Below are 16,828 nucleotides of genomic sequence, written 5' to 3' on the forward strand. Positions count from 1 at the left end.
AACGAGGCAGCACAGGCCTGAGCTGACAGGCAGGAGGTGGCGTGCGTGTGTGCGGGCGGGCGTGCGGGCGAGCGAGCGTGCGGGCGTGCGAGCGAGCGAGGCCAGACACGGCTTATGTTTTTGTGTATATACACAAACTGTAATGACATAGCAACAACATCATCTGTGGTGGGTTATCCATTGAAAGCTAGGTACACACATGTATACACACACACTCTTTCGCGCACACACACACGCACACACACACGTGTCATACTCTCTTCCCGGGCACCAGCTGCACAAACACCAACAAACAGAGGATCAGCAGACGGCTGGACAGAGCCGCAGTAATCCCCCCTCTCCAAACGGCTCCATTGTGAAGCGCACCTCCAGGCCAGGTGAAGAGACGCGAGGCTCCTTTGTCCTGCTGTCCTGCGTGAGGTTTGTGCTGTCATGGCAACGCTGCTTTTCTCAAGGAAAACTCTTGATGTTCCTTCTCCCCAGCCAACGCCCCCCACCCATCTCCGCCCCCGCCCCCGCCCCCGCCCCAGCCTCCGGCCCGCAGGCTGCGTGTCCGGTCCAGCCCGGTTCTCCACCGGCGCGTTTGCAGATAGCTGCTGCCTGGAACCGCCACTGTTTTCCTTTCCTGACGATCCCGAGCTCTCCACTCGGCTGCAGGGGAAAGGAGAACTCCCGCATTCCCGGCTGGAAACGAAGCCGAACGGTCCTGCAGTTATCTCTTCACTTTGAATTAGCCAGGGCCTCTGTGTGTGCTCTCCATGTCAGAGGAGCAGAGGGAGCCCGTCCCAGGCTCTGGAGGGAAACCCAAGACAATTATTTGAGTCCGAGGGGGTTGGGGGGTGGGGGGGTGTGTGTGTGTGTGCGGGGGGGGCGTAGGAAAAACTCCCCGGTTCCTCCAGTCGGGGAAACCCGCGGCCCCAGGCCCTTTGAAGGAGGGGGCCGGTAGCCAAACTGACGGGGACGCCAATTTCACAGTAAATGATTTTGATTGCAGTTTATTATCACCATTAGCCGTGATAGTCATCATTATACATTATGGAAAGTTTGCAGCTCATTGGTCCAAGAGCTTTGTGTAGTCTGTCAGGGGAGAGACTACACAAAGGTCCCATTTCCACCAGCCACTAGCTTTTCTGAAGCACGGGCTATGATCCGTGTACCAATCTGCATAACATAAATAACACGGAAGGGCTATTTATTGTTGTCTTATTTGAAGTTCTCTACTTGGTAGAGACATGAAATTTCGTGGCTTGAAGCAGTAAACCGTGGCCACAGTATTTACTCTGTACTGCCACCATCGCCTAAAGAAAAACAGAAAACTCTGTTACATTCTCTTGGTGTCAGTGCCTTTGTGTTCAAGTTGTGAGGGTTCTCAGGTTTGTGTGGATTGTGTCTGGTGTTGCTGCTCAGGTTTGTGTAGATTGTGTCTGGTGGTGTTGTTCAGGTTTGTGTAGATTGTGTCTGGGGTGCTGTTCAGGTTTGTGTGGATTGTGTCTGGTGGTGTTGCTGCTCAGGTTTGTGTAGATTGTGTCTGGTGTTGCTGTTCAGGTTTGTGTAGATTGTGTCTGGTGTTGCTGTTCAGGTTTGTGTGGATTGTGTCTGGTGGTGTTGCTGCTCAGGTTTGTGTGGATTGTGTCTGGTGTTGCTGTTCAGGTTTGTGTGGATTGTGTCTGGTGGTGTTGTTCAGGTTTGTGTGGATTGTGTCTGGTGTTGCTGCTCAGGTTTGTGTGGATTGTGTCTGGTGTTGCTGCTCAGGTTTGTGTAGATTGTGTCTGGTGGTGTTGCTGTTCAGGTTTGTGTAGATTGTGTCTGGTGTTGCTGCTCAGGTTTGTGTAGATTGTGTCTGGTGGTGTTGCTGCTCAGGTTTGTGTAGATTGTGTCTGGTGGTGTTGCTGCTCAGGTTTGTGTAGATTGTGTCTGGTGGTGTTGCTGCTCAGGTTTGTGTAGATTGTGTCTGGTGGTGTTGCTGCTCAGGTTTGTGTAGATTGTGTCTGGTGGTGTTGCTCAGGTTTGTGTAGATCGTGTCTGGTGTTGTTGCTCAAGTTTGTGTAGATTGTGTCTGGTGTTGTTGCTCAAGTTTGTGTAGATTGTGTCTGGTGTTGTTGCTCAAGTTTGTGTAGATTGTGTCTGGTGTTGTTGCTGAGGTTTGTGTAGATTGTGTCTGGTGGTGTTGCTGCTCAGGTTTGTGTAGATTGTGTCTGGTGGTGTTGTTCAGGTTTGTGTAGATTGTGTCTGGTGGTGTTGTTCAGGTTTGTGTAGATTGTGTCTGGTGGTGTTGCTGCTCAGGTTTGTGTGGATTGTGTCTGGTGTTGCTGCTCAGGTTCCTGTAGATTGTGCTGTATCTGTCGCTGTGGTGGTGCTGGTGCTGCCCCCTGCCTGCAGGGAGTGGAGTGGGCCGTGGCCTGCCCCTGGCCGAGCTGCCCCACTTTTACCCGGTAACAGGAGGCTGGGAGAGGGGCCCGGAACGGATCCAGTTGCAGCTAATGCTTCAGCAGGACCGGCGAATGAAAGATGTTGCCAATTGAGGCGGCTTGGGTTTCAGGCCTGCAAACAAAGTGCAAAAGAGTCCTCTGTGTGTGTGTGTGTGTGTGTGTGTGCGGTGTGTGTGCGGTGTGTGTGCGTGTGTGAGAGAGAGAGAGAGAGAGAGAGCGAGAGACCAAGCTAAAGAGAATGGAGGTTGTGGGAAACGGGGTGTGTTTGAGAGAGATTGAGAGTTGAAGTATGTGAGAAAGGAATAGAGAGTGTGTGTGCATACGTGAGACGTGAGTGAAAGTGTGTGTATTTATGTGTGCTTTAGTGAAGTAAGAGTAATGGGGTCTGAGGGAGGAATACGTTGAGACAGTGGCAGTGAGGGTCAGGATGCTGTTCGGTGTGTAGTGTAACGTGTCCTGGTCTTTGTGCAGTGTTAAGTGTCTCCATGCGTCTCAGCACTTGAGTGGGCTCAGTATTGTTTCCTGTTTGGAAGGAAAGAGATCCCCCTGTGATAGATGGCGACACTGTGGGAGTGTACAGGAGGATGCATTCAGGCGAGGATAGAGACCAATTCTGAATAAATATATCTTCTTTGCAGATGTGTTGACAGAGGTTAGGACTCCCTGTAGCTGTGTGTTAGGGAAATGTGTGTGTGTCTGTTTAGAGAAATGGAAACGTTTATGATGGTGATTTTGCATTCGAACACGCACACACACACAGGCACACACTCACTCTCACCACACACACAGGCACACACTCACTCTCACACACACACACACACACACACACACACACACACCACACGAACACACACACGCACAGCCCGGCCTATCTCTGGCTCCTTGGGGACTGGCTGGTATAAGGTTACACAGGGAGCTCAGCTTTCTTGGAAGGCATGACCACATGGGTTGCTGAGGGATTAGATTAGCAGGAAGAGAGGCCTTAGCGGAGCTTGAAATAGCCCAGTTTCCCTCTAAAAAGATGCAGCATAATCAATAGGCAGTCCTCATGCCCATTCAGAGGCGAAAGGAAACACAGGGCCCTCTAAAAACCACCATCTGCACTCAGACTCACTCAACTGATGGCTCCCTCTGAGCCCCAGAGAGCTGGAGAGATGGAGATCATTCAATTTGCAGATTAATCATCGCGGGCCAGGCCCTAGTATCAGTTTCCCAATAATGCAGATGAGTAGACCATTACAGTTTAAACCCGATTTTTTATTACTATTAAATATTTATATTGCCCTTGTTTGGTGTAAAGTCGCTGGGCACATTAGCAGAAGCGTGCCTGTTTAAGACGTGCGGTAGTGCGTTCTGCTGGCAGGTGCGTGTGCCCGTGATGGCATGTGCAGAACCACACTGAGAATGATGGATGACATGTGCAGTCAGCCGTCTGAAAGCCAGCAGCAATAAAGCTGTACACCCCGCCCATTATTCAGCCGGAAAATTTGAAGAACTGAGTCAGATGCTGATTGGATAATCAGAACTACATCAGATGCTGATTGGAAAATTAGAACTACATCAGATGCTGATTGGAAAATTAGAACTACATCAGATGCTGATTGTGAAATTAGAAGAACTGCATCAGATACTTTAAATGAGTGGATGTACTCGGGGGAATACTCCTCCAGTTTCACTTTTTACTATGGGCTGCATCACACACAGATTACAGATGTGTTACGTCTGTCCATTATAATAAATGAATCTCTTACTCCACAATAACAAAAAACTAAAACCCCAAAGGTGAGACATCTAAGCATATTGTCTGAAAATGACCTTGAGCCTTGAATAATATATATTGAAGAAATTAAACAGTTATATCCTTGGCATAGAAAACATAATTACACTAAAGGGAACGTGTTATATGCAGAGTTTCCACTCTTTTCTGAATTGTGTGATGTTGAATATGTAAGGTTCAAGGTCGGATTTTACTAAAATATTTCTGTTGGTTTATGTATTTTATGAGATCCTCCTTTCTCAGGACCTACATGTATCCCATACAAAACTGATCCAAGGTGTCCTGCATAAAATAGGTGTTCTGCTTTTCAAAGCACACCATCTCCTGGATAAACAAAGTCCAGCGTGAGAGAAGAATCTTCAGCCAAACAAATGGCCTGGTTCATTTTTTTCTCTGAAAGTCCATTGTACAGGGTTCCCAGGAGCCCTTAAGAAACGGGAAACTGATTGATTTTAAATGTGGAAAATTAAACACCGTGAAAGTGCACAGTGTGCTTGAAGGTACTGGAATTTTTTTTTGTTGGCCAACGCACCCACGCATAGTTATCTATCCGCTGTTTCAAAAACAAGGCCTTCTCTCTGGTATACTGGTTACAGTGTGTAACCACTACAGGCTTTTACTAATATGTGCGATTCAGTGTTCTTCAGTTTTGCATTTAAGTATTAAAGGAACACTTGATTAAAGTATTCATTTACCAACAAGGTGATTGAAAACTTGCAAAAATTGCATTTGAATTACAGTAGAATCCTTTAAAATAGCAAGAATTGTAAGCATTTACCCGTCCTTTGGGGATATTGACCTTGTGCAAAACAAATATATTTCGTAAAGAGTTCATTATTAGAGCAAGTAGGAACACGTGAACACTCTCAATCTCAGTCAAGCGTAAAAGGGATGCAGCTAATGACGGACTCCAAAGAAGTCAGACCATGATCAAAGCTTGAGAAATAATTTACCCTAATATCTTATCAAACTTAGGCTAATCTGAAGCTGATTTTCTAACAAACAGGCCTGTTGACTATCCTCTCACAATTTGAGATAAACATAATTTTAGATTCCATTATAGCTTATTTTATTATCCCCCATAAAAGGGATTTTGATTGTTATGAAGAAACCCTCCCCCCTAACGCATGCACGCACACACACACACACACACACACTCGCATGCATGCTCACACACTCACACGCACACACACACACACTCACACTCACGCACTCTCACACACACACACACACGCTCGCTCGCTCTCTTGTTCTCCCCTTCAGCCATGTTCACTTCGGAAGTCTGATGAATTGCCGCTACAGGTCTCGGGTTACTTACAAAAGCATTTCTCTTTTTTTCTGTACTGGAGGAGAAATTACTGAGGGCTCTCTGTGCTTCCTCGTTGGCTTTGAAGTCACTCAAATGTGCGGGCCCAAAGCCCTGGGCTCGTGCGGGGGCTTTGGAGCCCCTCCGCCGGGTCTTTGGGGGATTTGGGATTCAGATGGGTGACGTGGCCTCATAACGGCGCGGTCTGTTCCTGTCTGACGGCCATTGTTACGCTCTCCTCAGACCCGTCAGCTGTAAATCCACACCGGGAGAAGCTCCTCATCTCCACCTCATCCCAGGGCTCACGCACTCTCCACTGAGTCGGGGAGGTCGGGCGAGATGTAAGGACAGGGAATTTGTGCACGAGAACATTCCGCCAAGAACACTTAGCATCCCTTTGGTCGATTTGGTGAAAGGAATGGCAGGAAAGTGTCCATAACATGAGACATGGTTGGTGAAGGCATGGCAGAGATGTCCCTCAGAGGATTAATCCCACGTCTCTCAGGGCAGGGACAGTCTGTGAAAGAGGGATTTAGCGAGGAAGAACACGTACGCCCCACGGACACCGAGTGTCAGCACATCTTCACAGCTCTCAGAACCCGCTCCAGAGAACTGTTAAGAGTGCTGGTCAGTCAGCAGGACAGTCCCGTCAGGTGTCCTGCGGTCCTGCTTTCAAAGTTTCGTTGCCAGGAATTTTCAGTATATTGGTAACAGAAGAATTAACCGGGAGGCAGCCGGGCCTTGATGCCGATCGGGGGAGCGGCTGTCGTCCCCTGATTGGGAACAGAGTGCTCACGGTGAATCCCTTCTGTGCGTATTCTGGTGGGTGTGAACGCCGCCAGTTGCTCTGGATAAAGACTCGCTGAGCAAACAGCCGCCGCAGCGGAGGGGCCCGGTCCCCCCGGCCCGCGTCCCGAAATCCACGGGCATATAAAAGGGGCGCTTGTGCGGATTTAGCGTCAGCGCCCGCCTCCAGCCGGCGCCCGCTGACCCGGGTGGCACGGGGGCAGGAAGGATTAGAGGCGGCGCTGCCAGAGGTCAGCCCCGAGCGGCCCGGGTCCGGCGGCGGCCCGTCACCGCGGCGACGGGGGGGCTAAGGCGAACTGACAGTTTAATGTTTTTCCCCCCGACTGCAGCGCGGGGCAGAAAATAAACACGAGGGGGTTTTGCAATCTGCGGAGACGTGAAGCGAGGGGGCTCTGCGGGCCTGGGCGGGGGGAACATCTGCGAACACTTAAAACGAAGGCACCTAATACTATAATAGAGACGGGCTGGAGGGACCCCGGGCGCGGGGGAGGGGTGGGGGGGCACGCGGGGGAGTCTCTCCTCCTCTCTCCGCCGCTGCAGACATGGCGGTGTGTTACTCTCCCGTCTGCCCCGGGCTGAGGGTTTATCTGGAGAGGATCAGGGAGACGGCCACCGACTGGCTTTCACATCAGCAGCTCACACTTAGCGAGGCGACGCTGAAACGTGCGCCTCCACTGCTCTGTATAGGCTAGTGCAGGAGTGTGTGTGCGTGTGTCCATGTGTGTGCCCAAGGGTGTGTGTTTGTGTATGTGTATGTGCTCAACGGTGTGTGTGTGTGGGTGTGTGTTTGTGTCCGTGTATGTGCTCAACGGTGTGTGTGTGTGGGTGTGTGTTTGTGTATACGGTTGTGTGTGCGCGTGTGCACACGTCATTGTGTTTGCGGGTGTTTGTGTGTGTGCATGTGCAGAAGCTGCAGCTGTCTAACTTGTTGATGCATTAATGTGCAGCTCTTCCCAGATGCGGTGCGGATCCACATAGATTTGCGCTGCTAAATAAATAAAGTGAGGAGCAGGGAAGCGCTCGGGGGAATGGGGGGTGGACCCCCCCCCCCCAGCTGACTCCTGCTCCCTCAGCTGTCTGCCTCTCCTCCACATCGTCTCCCCAGAGCCCGTGCCTGAAAAGGGCACTGTGCTCCGCCACTATTAGACGGGACAGTCAGACTCAGCCCTCTTCCCCCCCAGTTCCTCCACGCTCTCCCTCTCCCTTCGAATGCGCCCCGTTCTCCTCGGTGCCTTCACACACGCGAGAAAGAAAGCAAGTCGCGCGGGGCTAATGGTTTCTTAACAAACGCATTCAACGGCGGGGGCGCCTGGCGCCTCTCTCTCCTCCAGGGGGGCCGTTTCTTGCGCGATTGAAGAAGAAACACGCCGTGGAAGAGCCGGGCTGTTTTTATATCATCATTATTAATTTAGGGGCGCTGGAGCCTGAGGTGGCTAGGCTGGCCCACGGGGGGCGCTAACTCACTGGCAGCCCGAATCGTGGCTCTCCAGCGGGCAACCTCTGTGGCAGCACGGCCATTTCAGTTTGGAGTATCCCCCCCACCCCCACGTTTGGGTATCGAACATCTCACCTCAGTCAGCTCCAGAAGCTTCCGGTGTCTGGGGTTTGGAGCCCAAAGAAATTCCTGGAGGATCGCAGTCCTTACCTTGGCCAAAATAGAGTGGAGAGAAAACTGAAAGAATGGTAAAGTGATTTCTCTACAGCAGTGGTAACCAGCCCTGTTCCTGGAGCTCTACCGTCCTGTTGGTTTTCACTTCAACCCTAATTTGGCACACCTGACTCTACTAATTGGCAGCTCAACAAATTCTCTAGCTGTTGAATGAGGCGTGTTTTGTTAGGGCTGGAATGAAAACCTACAGCACGGTAGATCTCCAGGAACAGAGCTGGTTACCTCTGCTCTAGTGTTCTACAAATATTTACAGTTCCTTAGAAAGGTGTGATCCCTATATGTAATTTTACCAGTTTGTCTAAAGAAACTGGCAAGAGTGATTACCCTCAACCACCTGGGGACATACCAATCCAGACCTGAGACTCATAATTGTTTGCTAGCGAGACAGCAAACGTACCCAAGCAAATAGGTACAGATGGTTTCTCTTCCTTGTATTTGACATAATGAAGTGCTTTTCCCTTGCGCTGAGATCCCTGTTGGCACGCGGGCTAATTTTTCTCCCAGTGTGGTAACGTGCTGTACATCATGCGAACAGTAACAAACAAATTCACAGAAGTGAGCACAGTGAAAAGTATTAGTCTCTCACAGAAGTGTCACTGTCCCCAGTATTTGAAACTGCTAACACAGTGTGTGGGTTAGCAGCATTTCTGAGGGCGTGACCTTGGGCTTTTGCAGTTGATAGTGCCCCCCCCCCACCCCGCTGGTTTTGCTGTCCTGACGCGGCTTCCTTGTGTGTCTGCAGGTACCTGAACCACGTGCGCGCTGCCTCCCCCCAGGACACGGCCGGGGGGTACACCTCGGGCCTGGCCTGCCACAGAGCCGTGCAGGACGCCTTCAGCGGGCTCTTCCCCGCGCTGCACTGACCCCCCAGGGGCACAGACCCCCCCCCCACCCCCCTTTACCCTGTCTGTGTGTGACGTGAGCCCTGCTCCCCTCACACTGCTGCTCAGAGACCAATGTGTACAGATCTGTGTTTTTTATTAATTTGTTATTAAGTTTTCTATGAAAATAAAAGACAAAAAAAGATGACGTGTGTTTTCAGTGTTCAGCCTGGGTTTAATCCTGGCAGGTGAGACTGTGAGGAGGACTAAACACAGGTAGTGACCATCTTAGGATAGCCTCTCAAGTCCTCCATTCATTTCTATTTGTATTTTAAGCAGTGTAGAATTCTCATGTTACACAAAAAATCTTTAATACATGTTAATACATGTCCATAGTTCCATGGAGTTGCATGACTTCACTTGGTTTAACGAGGGTTTTGTACTACCCAAGCCTATGGAAAAACATGTTTAGGGGACATTTACAGATTCTACCTCATTGGTACTTTATTTTAAAAAAAGGATCACCACAGCAGCATCAGACAAAAGCAGGCAAACTGAACAGTCCGTGTAGGGTAAAAAATAAAAGAAAAAATAAAATAAAGCATCTTTTGTGCTGGGGGTGTTTTCAGTCAGACGTATCCTCACACTTCTGTCTCTTTGGGGCTGGTTCCTCTGGAGAGCCTGAGGACAGAAACGGTACAGAAGAGGAATTAATCTGTAGGCTAACATGGAGGAAAAAGCTGAACACTGAACTGAACGCAGAATGGATGGATGCCCCAGATTAGCTAGTTTGTTCCACCTGTCATAAGTGAACTGGCATACTGTGCAAACGCAGTAGCTGTACGCCTCCTCTGAGCATATGGATTCAACCTCTTTATGACCTTTATTAAAACACTGGGGCGTATGATCAGAAAGTATCATTTCCACCTTGAGTGACACAGGTGAAGTTTCTCAGCACAGTGTGCCTCATTCCTAAGCATCTAAAACATGAATACAAACCCCGCCCTGTAGCCTGTTAATCAGCCTGCCCAATGTGAGCTTTTCACACCTGACACACCTCAGTGTGACCGAGTTTCCTTTTGTGGTTTAACAGAACTGGTGGTAGATTGGAGTCTATTTTTTAATATCTTATGAGTAACCTCCTGAGGTTTGAATTATTAGCACCTTTCACATTTTGGAAAGCAAACAATTGCATTCGTGCACTAACAGGTAATTCAAGTAGAAACGTTCTCCTGGTGTAAAAGTTATGACCCCTCTGTGGGGGGTAGCATTTCCTTTTAGAAGACTATGTTATTTTAAATGTATGGTGGCCACAACACTAGGTAAGTAGTGTTATGCTAAATGAACGGGAGTGGTCATAACACTAGGTAAGTAGTATTATGCTAAATATATGGTGGTTATAACACTAGGTAAGTAGCGTTATGATAATTATATGGTGGTCATAACACTAGGTAAGTAGTATTATGCTAAATGTATGATGGACATAACACTAGGTAAGTAGCCTCAGTAAGGTTCTCAGTGTGTGTAAATATGTAGACCGCGTGTTCCTCACCGTCCTCCGCAGTCTCATTGGAGAAGAGCACCTCTTTGGGCAGGGCAAAGCTCACGCACATCATCTCCTTGTTGGGGGCCACGTTGCGCACCAGGTGCACGGAGCAGCGCCCCTCCAGCGGGCTGCCCAGGCTGGCCGAGGCCCTCTCCGTCACGTCCCTCTGCGGGTCGTCCTGCTTGGAGAAGCCGTAGCAGTGCACCAGCGGCAGGCTTCCCTCGCTAACGCTAACCGACGCGCCCTGGCCCAGCAGGCCGCGGAACGCGTCCAGGAAGTCCAGCGCCAGGGCGGGCAGGTTCATGACCACGTGCACCCGGCCGGGGCCCCCCAGCAGGGCGGGCAGCTCCTCCCTGAGCGGGCCCCGGACGAAGGCCCGGCCGTCCATGTTGAAGGCCCGCACCTTCCCGTCCACCTTGTTGAGCTTGCAGTTGTGCAGCAGCCAGCGGTGGGACTCGGGGTTGAGGTCGTTGGCCAGCACGGCGCAGCCGCGGCGGGCGGCGGGGACGGCGAAGGGCCCGACGCCCGCGAACACGTCCAGCACGGTGTCCCCGGGCCGCAGGAGGGCCACCACCCGCTCGTGCTCCGTGCTGAGGCGCGGGTTCCAGTACACCCGCGAGAAGTCAAACTCGTACACACAGCCGTTCTCCCGCACCTGGCAGAGGAGAGAAGGGGTGGTCACTCGCCCATCACCACGGCAACAGCTCCACTTACAATAATGGCTGATTGGTTCATACTGATAGTGATTTGTACCACTGTGGCCCACAACCACAAAACACAATGTGTACTGTACAGTACAGTTATATCAGAGCTTGACTATTACTATTCCTGCTAACCTTGAATGCTTAGTCATTGTATTGAGTTTATCACTTGTGAGTTTTAAGTATCACACACTGGTCAAATATGAAATAGTTTACCTTGCATCTGACTTACATAAAAAACAGAAATGTAAACAGATACTTACTGAGTGAACACAACTTAATTACAAATTTTGGTTTCAAGAGTGCACAAATGAGATGGCTGGGAATCAAATCTGTAATCTAAGATCACAAACCCAGTTGCTTGACTCAAGGTGAGCTCACCTTGGCCACCATGTTGCCATCTCCTGCCAGAACTTCCATCTGGAAGTTGCGATAGGTAGAGTCTATGGTGTTTGTCTTATTAACAACGCAGGTCACTCCTGGGTTCTTGTCCATTATAACTTCACCTGGGACAGACACCAAATACGCAGCTGTTACTTTACAAAATAAAAGCATTGCTGATGCTAAATATTAAATATTTGCAGTGTTGTCATAAACATTCAGTAAAAGTTTTATTATATTCAATTATGCACAATCTGCAGTTGCATTTGACATGATGTTAACTTTGTACGTTTAGAAGTCCTCCGCGTTAATGAGAAAATGCGATAACTCAAATAAAATGTTGGATTTCTTGTTTGTTCAAAATTTTGTTTTTTTGACCTTGCGATAACGTTTTCTGCCAGCTTTGCAAAAGCTTCAGTTGCTTAGATTTCTTTCCAGGTATTGAAGAGTAAAACATCAGAGGTGTAATTTGCCCCACTAATGAGCTGAAATCAGCAGTGAGTGAGCCACCACTCATTATTCCTCAACTGACAGTACAGAGCAGCGCACAAACCAGGAGAAAACTGGCCTGCAGCCCAAAAGTGCCACCTCATTACTGAACATTTCAGGAGATACTGCAGCATCATTTAAAACACACATTACTGAGTGTGTGAAAACAACACCAGCCAAATGTGTATGCGCTGGCGTGTTTCATAATGTCTTGTTGCAGAGGTGTGTGTTGCTGAACGAGTGGAGGTGGTGGTTTCAGTTTCAGCCTGTGCTGTGTGTGGTGTTTAGAAATGAGTGTATGTGGTACAGTGCATTTCCACATGTTTGTGAAGCAGCATGTGTTTCAGAATATGTATTAATATATGTATGAGGTGTTGGATGATTATTACTGTGTGTATGAGAGGATGTGCGAGCATTAATGTGTGTATGAGTTGGTATGTGATTATTAATGTGTTTGAGGTGGTGTGTGATTACTAATGTGTTTATAAGGTGGTGTGTGATTACTAATGTGTATGAGGTGTTGTGTGATCATAAATGTGTGTATGAGGTTGTGTGTGATTATTAATGTGTGTGTGAGGTGGTGTGTGATTACTAATTTGTTTATAAGGTGGTGTGTGATTACTAATGTGTATGAGGTGTCGTGTGATTATTAATGTGTGTTTGAAATGTTGTGTGATTATTAATGTGTGTTTAAGGCGGTGTGTGATTATTAGTGTGTATATGAGGTGTTTGTGATCATTAATGTGTATATGAGGTGTTTGTGATCATTAATGTTTATATGAGGTGGTGTGTGATTACTAATGTGTATATGAGGTGTTGTGGTGAAGTGTTGTGTGATTATTAATGTGTATATGAGGTGTTGTGTGATTATATGTGTGTATGAGGTGTGTGTGTATTATGTTATGAGTGTGTGTGATATAATGTGTATGAGGTTGTGTGATTATTAATGTGTATAGAGGTGTTGTGTGATAAGTGTGGTGTTGTGATATTAATGTGTTTAGAGGTTGTGATTATTATGTGTATTGAGGTGTTGTGTGATTATTAATGTGAGAGGTGTTTGTGATTATATGTGTATTGAGGTGTTGTGTATTTATTAATGTGTATAGTGAGGTGTTTGTGTGATTATGTAGAGGTGTGTATATATGTGTTAGTTGTGTGATTATTAATGTGTATGTGAGGTGTTGTGTGATTATTAATGTGTATGTGAGGTGTTTGTGTGATTATTAATGTGTATATGAGGTGTTTGTGATTATTAATGTGTATGTGATTGTATGATTTAATGTTGTGAGGTGTTGTGATTTAATGTGTATGTGAGGTGTTGTGTGATTATTAATGTGTATGTGAGTGTTGTGTGATTATTAAGTGATATGAGGTGTTGTGATTATTAATGTGTATTGAGGTGTTGTGTGATTATTAATGTGTATGTGAGGTGTTTGTGATTATTAATGTGTATGTGAGGTGTTGTGTGATTATTAATGTGTATAGTGTTTGTGTTATTGTGTGTGTGTGTGTGATTATTAATGTGTATGTGAGGTGTTGTGTGATTATTAATGTGTATGTGAGGTGTTGTGTGATTATTAATGTGTATGTGAGGTGTTGTGTGATTATTAATGTGTATATGAGGTGTTGTGTGATTATTAATGTGTATGGTGGTGTTGGTGAGTTTTGTGATTATTAATGTGTATATGAGGTGTTTGTGTGATTATTAATGTGTATGTGAGGTGTTGTGTGATTATTAATGTGTATTGGGTGTTTGTGATTATTATTGTGTATGTGAGGTGTTTGTGATTATTAATGTGTATGTGAGGTGTTGTGATCATTAATGTTATTGAGGTGTTGTGTGATTATTAATGTGTATGTGTAGGTGTTTTAGTGATTGGTTATTATTATGTGTATGTATGAGGTGTTGTGTGATTATTAATGTGTATTGAGGTGTTGGTGTGATTATTAATGTGTATGGGGTTATGGGTGTTGTGTGTATTAATGTGTATGAGGTGTTGTGTGATTATTAATGTGTATATGAGGTGTTGTGTGATTATTAATGTGTATGTGAGGTGTTTGTGATTATTAATGTGTATATGAGGTGTTGTGTGATTATTAATGTGTATGTGAGGTGTTTGTGATTATTAATGTGTATATGAGGTGTTGTGTGATTATTAATGTGTATATGAGGTGTTGTGTGATTATTAATGTGTATATGAGGTGTTGTGTGCTTATTATGTGTATTGAGGTGGTGTGTGATTACTAATGTGTACGAGGCGTTGTGTGATCATTAATGTGTATATGAGGTGTTGTGTGATCATTAATGTGTATATGAGGTGTTGTGGTGAAGTGTTGTGTGATTATTAATGTGTATATGAGGTGTTGTGTGATTATTAATGTGTATGTGAGGTGTTTGTGATCATTAATGTTTATATGAGGTGTTGGTTGTGATATTAAGTGTATGGTGTTGTGTGATTATTAATGTGTATTGAGGTTGTGTGATTATTAATGTGTATGTGAGGTGTTGTGTGATCATTAATGTGTATATGAGGTGTTGTGTGATTATTAATGTGTATATGAGGTGTTTGTGATTATTAATGTGTATATGAGGTGTTTGTGATTATTAATGTGTATGTGAGGTGTTGTGTGATTATTAATGTGTATGTGAGGTGTTTGTGATTATTAATGTGTATATGAGGTGTTTGTGATTATTAATGTGTATATGAGGTGGTGTGTGATTATTAATGTGTATATGAGGTGTTTGTGATTATTAATGTGTATGTGAGGTGTTGTGTGATTATTAATGTGTATATGAGCTGGTATGTGATTATTAATGTGTATATGAGGTGTTTGTGATTATTAATGTGTATGTGAGGTGTTTGTGATTATTAATGTGTATATGAGCTGGTATGTGATTATTAATGTGTATATGAGGTGTGTGTGATTATTAATGTGTATATGAGCTGGTGTGTGATTATTAATGTGTATATGAGGTGTTGTGTGATTATTAATGTGTATATGAGCTGGTATGTGATTATTAATGTGTATATGAGCTGGTATGTGATTATTAATGTGTATATGAGGTATTGTGTGATTATTAATGTGTATATGAGCTGGTATGTGATTATTAATGTATATATGAGGTGTTTGTGATTATTAATGTGTATATGAGGTGTGTGTGATTATTAATGTGTATATGAGGTGTGTGTGATTATTAATGTGTATATGAGCTGGTATGTGATTATTAATGTGTATATGAGCTGGTATGTGATTATTAATGTGTATATGAGCTGGTATGTGATTATTAATGTGTATATGAGCTGGTGTGCGTTTCTTGGTGGCCTTACCGATCAGGCTCCTGTAGGGCAGCAGGTGCTCGCGCAGGTTTAAGTGTGCGATGTGCCCCACGCGGCTGAACCCCGAGGTGATGTCCTGGCCCTCGGGCAGCACGGCCCGCAGCACCTCCTCGCTCTTCAGGTTCTCGTAGGTCAGCCGCAGCTCGTAGTCCCGGAGCTCCAGGGCCACGCCCACCTTCCCCAGCGCCTGCGTCTCCGCGTCGCCTAAGGAGCTCGGGGAGGAGACGCTGGCCGGGTCCAGCAGCAGGAGCCGGTGGTCCGCGTCATCGCCGTCCTCCACCACCCGCTTAATGCCGGGCCGCTGCAGCGCCACCCTCTTCAGGCTCTTCACCAGCTGGTTGAGCACTTTCTTCGGCAGACGCAGGGCGGGGACGCTCACCTTCCACGTGAAGGCTTCCCGGTCCAGGCTGGTCATCCCGCGCACCCCTGGAGGAGGGGTGTACAGGGCAGAGTCTGCCCCGCTCTGCTGCTCGGGCATCGGCTCTGAGACGCAGGCTCTCTGGGAACTGCAGGGCTGTGCTGCCGCTTGCTTCAGGGACCCGCAAGAGAGGGGGCGGAGCCAGCACAGAAGGTTCACACAGTTTTGAGTCTTCACAAAGGTATGAAATCTGAAAGCACTCCTGCCATGGAAGCATACATATTACCTTACTACTACAAAGGCACAGTCATATCCAAACTCACACTGGTGTAACACGTTATAGTGTCAGTACTGTCTGTACCTCTACAGAAGCGCAGCAAGATTAGTGGGTGAAATCCTGACTAGGAAGCTGTTGTTGCAACAATAAATAAGCATAGTTAGCCAGCATTACATTCATTTCTCTCACCACTGACTAACATTTATGCTCTCACCCACCAAGCTGAGGAAACTTCAGAGTTTCTCTGCATAAATACATAGGTAAACAACAGATATAAAATTAACAAAGTTGCCCACATTCACATATAAAACGACTTAATAGTGTGCAGGTAAGCTTTATTATCTTGACAGCAGTTAACCATGGTGGAAATTCCAGCTTGGTTTTAAGCTGTTTTGGAAATCAAGTGGGTTGATAGCATCCACGCTGGAAAGACCACGTCCGGCTGGTGGGCCAGCTTGGTACAGACAGCAGACCATCACCAAATTCCAGATGATATCCAGCTTGATTCCATCTGAGACTGTTAGTCGAAATTTCCACCAGGGAATATAATTTTTTTATTGAAGCTTTACTGGTAAGAAAACTGCACTATTACTGTCCGGCTAAGGTCACAATCAGCTAACTCGACTATAGAAGGGACACGGTGCATTTGTAATGTAATTTACATTCGTGCAGGATATTTTATTTATTTTAACATTACCGACTGCGCAGGGTGTTTATCTCGTACTGTTAAATAACTTAATACCCGAAAAGCAGGAGCGTGTTTCTCTCCTTACCTCAACATCACCGTAGCCATGCGTATATATACATCATAAATAGTCGACGGACTGTGATAAACGTAATATGCATACACTGTTTCTATTGGTGGGACCGAACAATCCCTTTTGGGTATTGGACGAGAGTTGATTGACGTATTTTTAAAGTCGACGAGC

At 46.5% G+C, this 16,828-nt stretch overlaps 2 protein-coding genes across 3 annotated transcripts in view; one reads left to right on the forward strand and one right to left on the reverse strand.

Annotated features, from left to right (window-relative positions):
* The window catches only part of mnat1 (MNAT1 component of CDK activating kinase), a 51,983-nt gene extending 42,969 nt beyond the window's left edge, over nucleotides 1-9,014 (forward strand). Inside the window, exon 8 of the mRNA XM_064323866.1 lies at nucleotides 8,731-9,014. Coding sequence (XP_064179936.1) covers nucleotides 8,731-8,851 — 121 coding nt within the window. The 3' untranslated portion in view covers nucleotides 8,852-9,014. The remainder of the gene's footprint in view (nucleotides 1-8,730) is intronic.
* A 273-nt stretch (nucleotides 9,015-9,287) lies between these two features.
* On the reverse strand, nucleotides 9,288-16,786 carry trmt5 (tRNA methyltransferase 5). 2 transcript variants are annotated; one of them, XM_064323831.1, is made up of 5 exons: nucleotides 16,673-16,786; nucleotides 15,256-15,884; nucleotides 11,438-11,562; nucleotides 10,362-11,010; nucleotides 9,288-9,490 (listed from the first exon to the last, which is right to left on the reverse strand). In XM_064323831.1, the coding sequence occupies exons 1-5, from the start codon at nucleotides 16,690-16,692 to the stop codon at nucleotides 9,435-9,437; spliced, it is 1,479 nt and encodes a 492-aa protein (XP_064179901.1). In that variant the 5' UTR covers nucleotides 16,693-16,786; the 3' UTR covers nucleotides 9,288-9,434. The 2 variants fall into 2 exon arrangements, with proteins under 2 accessions (XP_064179901.1, XP_064179911.1); XM_064323841.1 differs by having other exon boundaries at nucleotides 16,597-16,675.
* Between the last annotated feature and the right edge of the window lie 42 nt (nucleotides 16,787-16,828).

The sequence above is a fragment of the Anguilla rostrata genome, chromosome 1 (genome assembly GCF_018555375.3).
Source record: "Anguilla rostrata isolate EN2019 chromosome 1, ASM1855537v3, whole genome shotgun sequence".
Lineage (NCBI taxonomy): Eukaryota > Metazoa > Chordata > Actinopteri > Anguilliformes > Anguillidae > Anguilla > Anguilla rostrata.

Excerpts from the sequence above, each read along its gene's own strand:
- trmt5 (XM_064323831.1), bottom strand. The coding sequence starts at position 16,692 with ATGGCTACGGTGATGTTGAG. Across the intron at positions 15,885-16,672 it reads ATGGCTACGGTGATGTTGAG|GAGTGCTTTCAGATTTCATA; the intron begins GTAAGGAGAGAA and ends CTTCCATGGCAG. Across the intron at positions 9,491-10,361 it reads CAATGAGACTGCGGAGGACG|GCTCTCCAGAGGAACCAGCC; the intron begins GTGAGGAACACG and ends TTCTGTCCTCAG.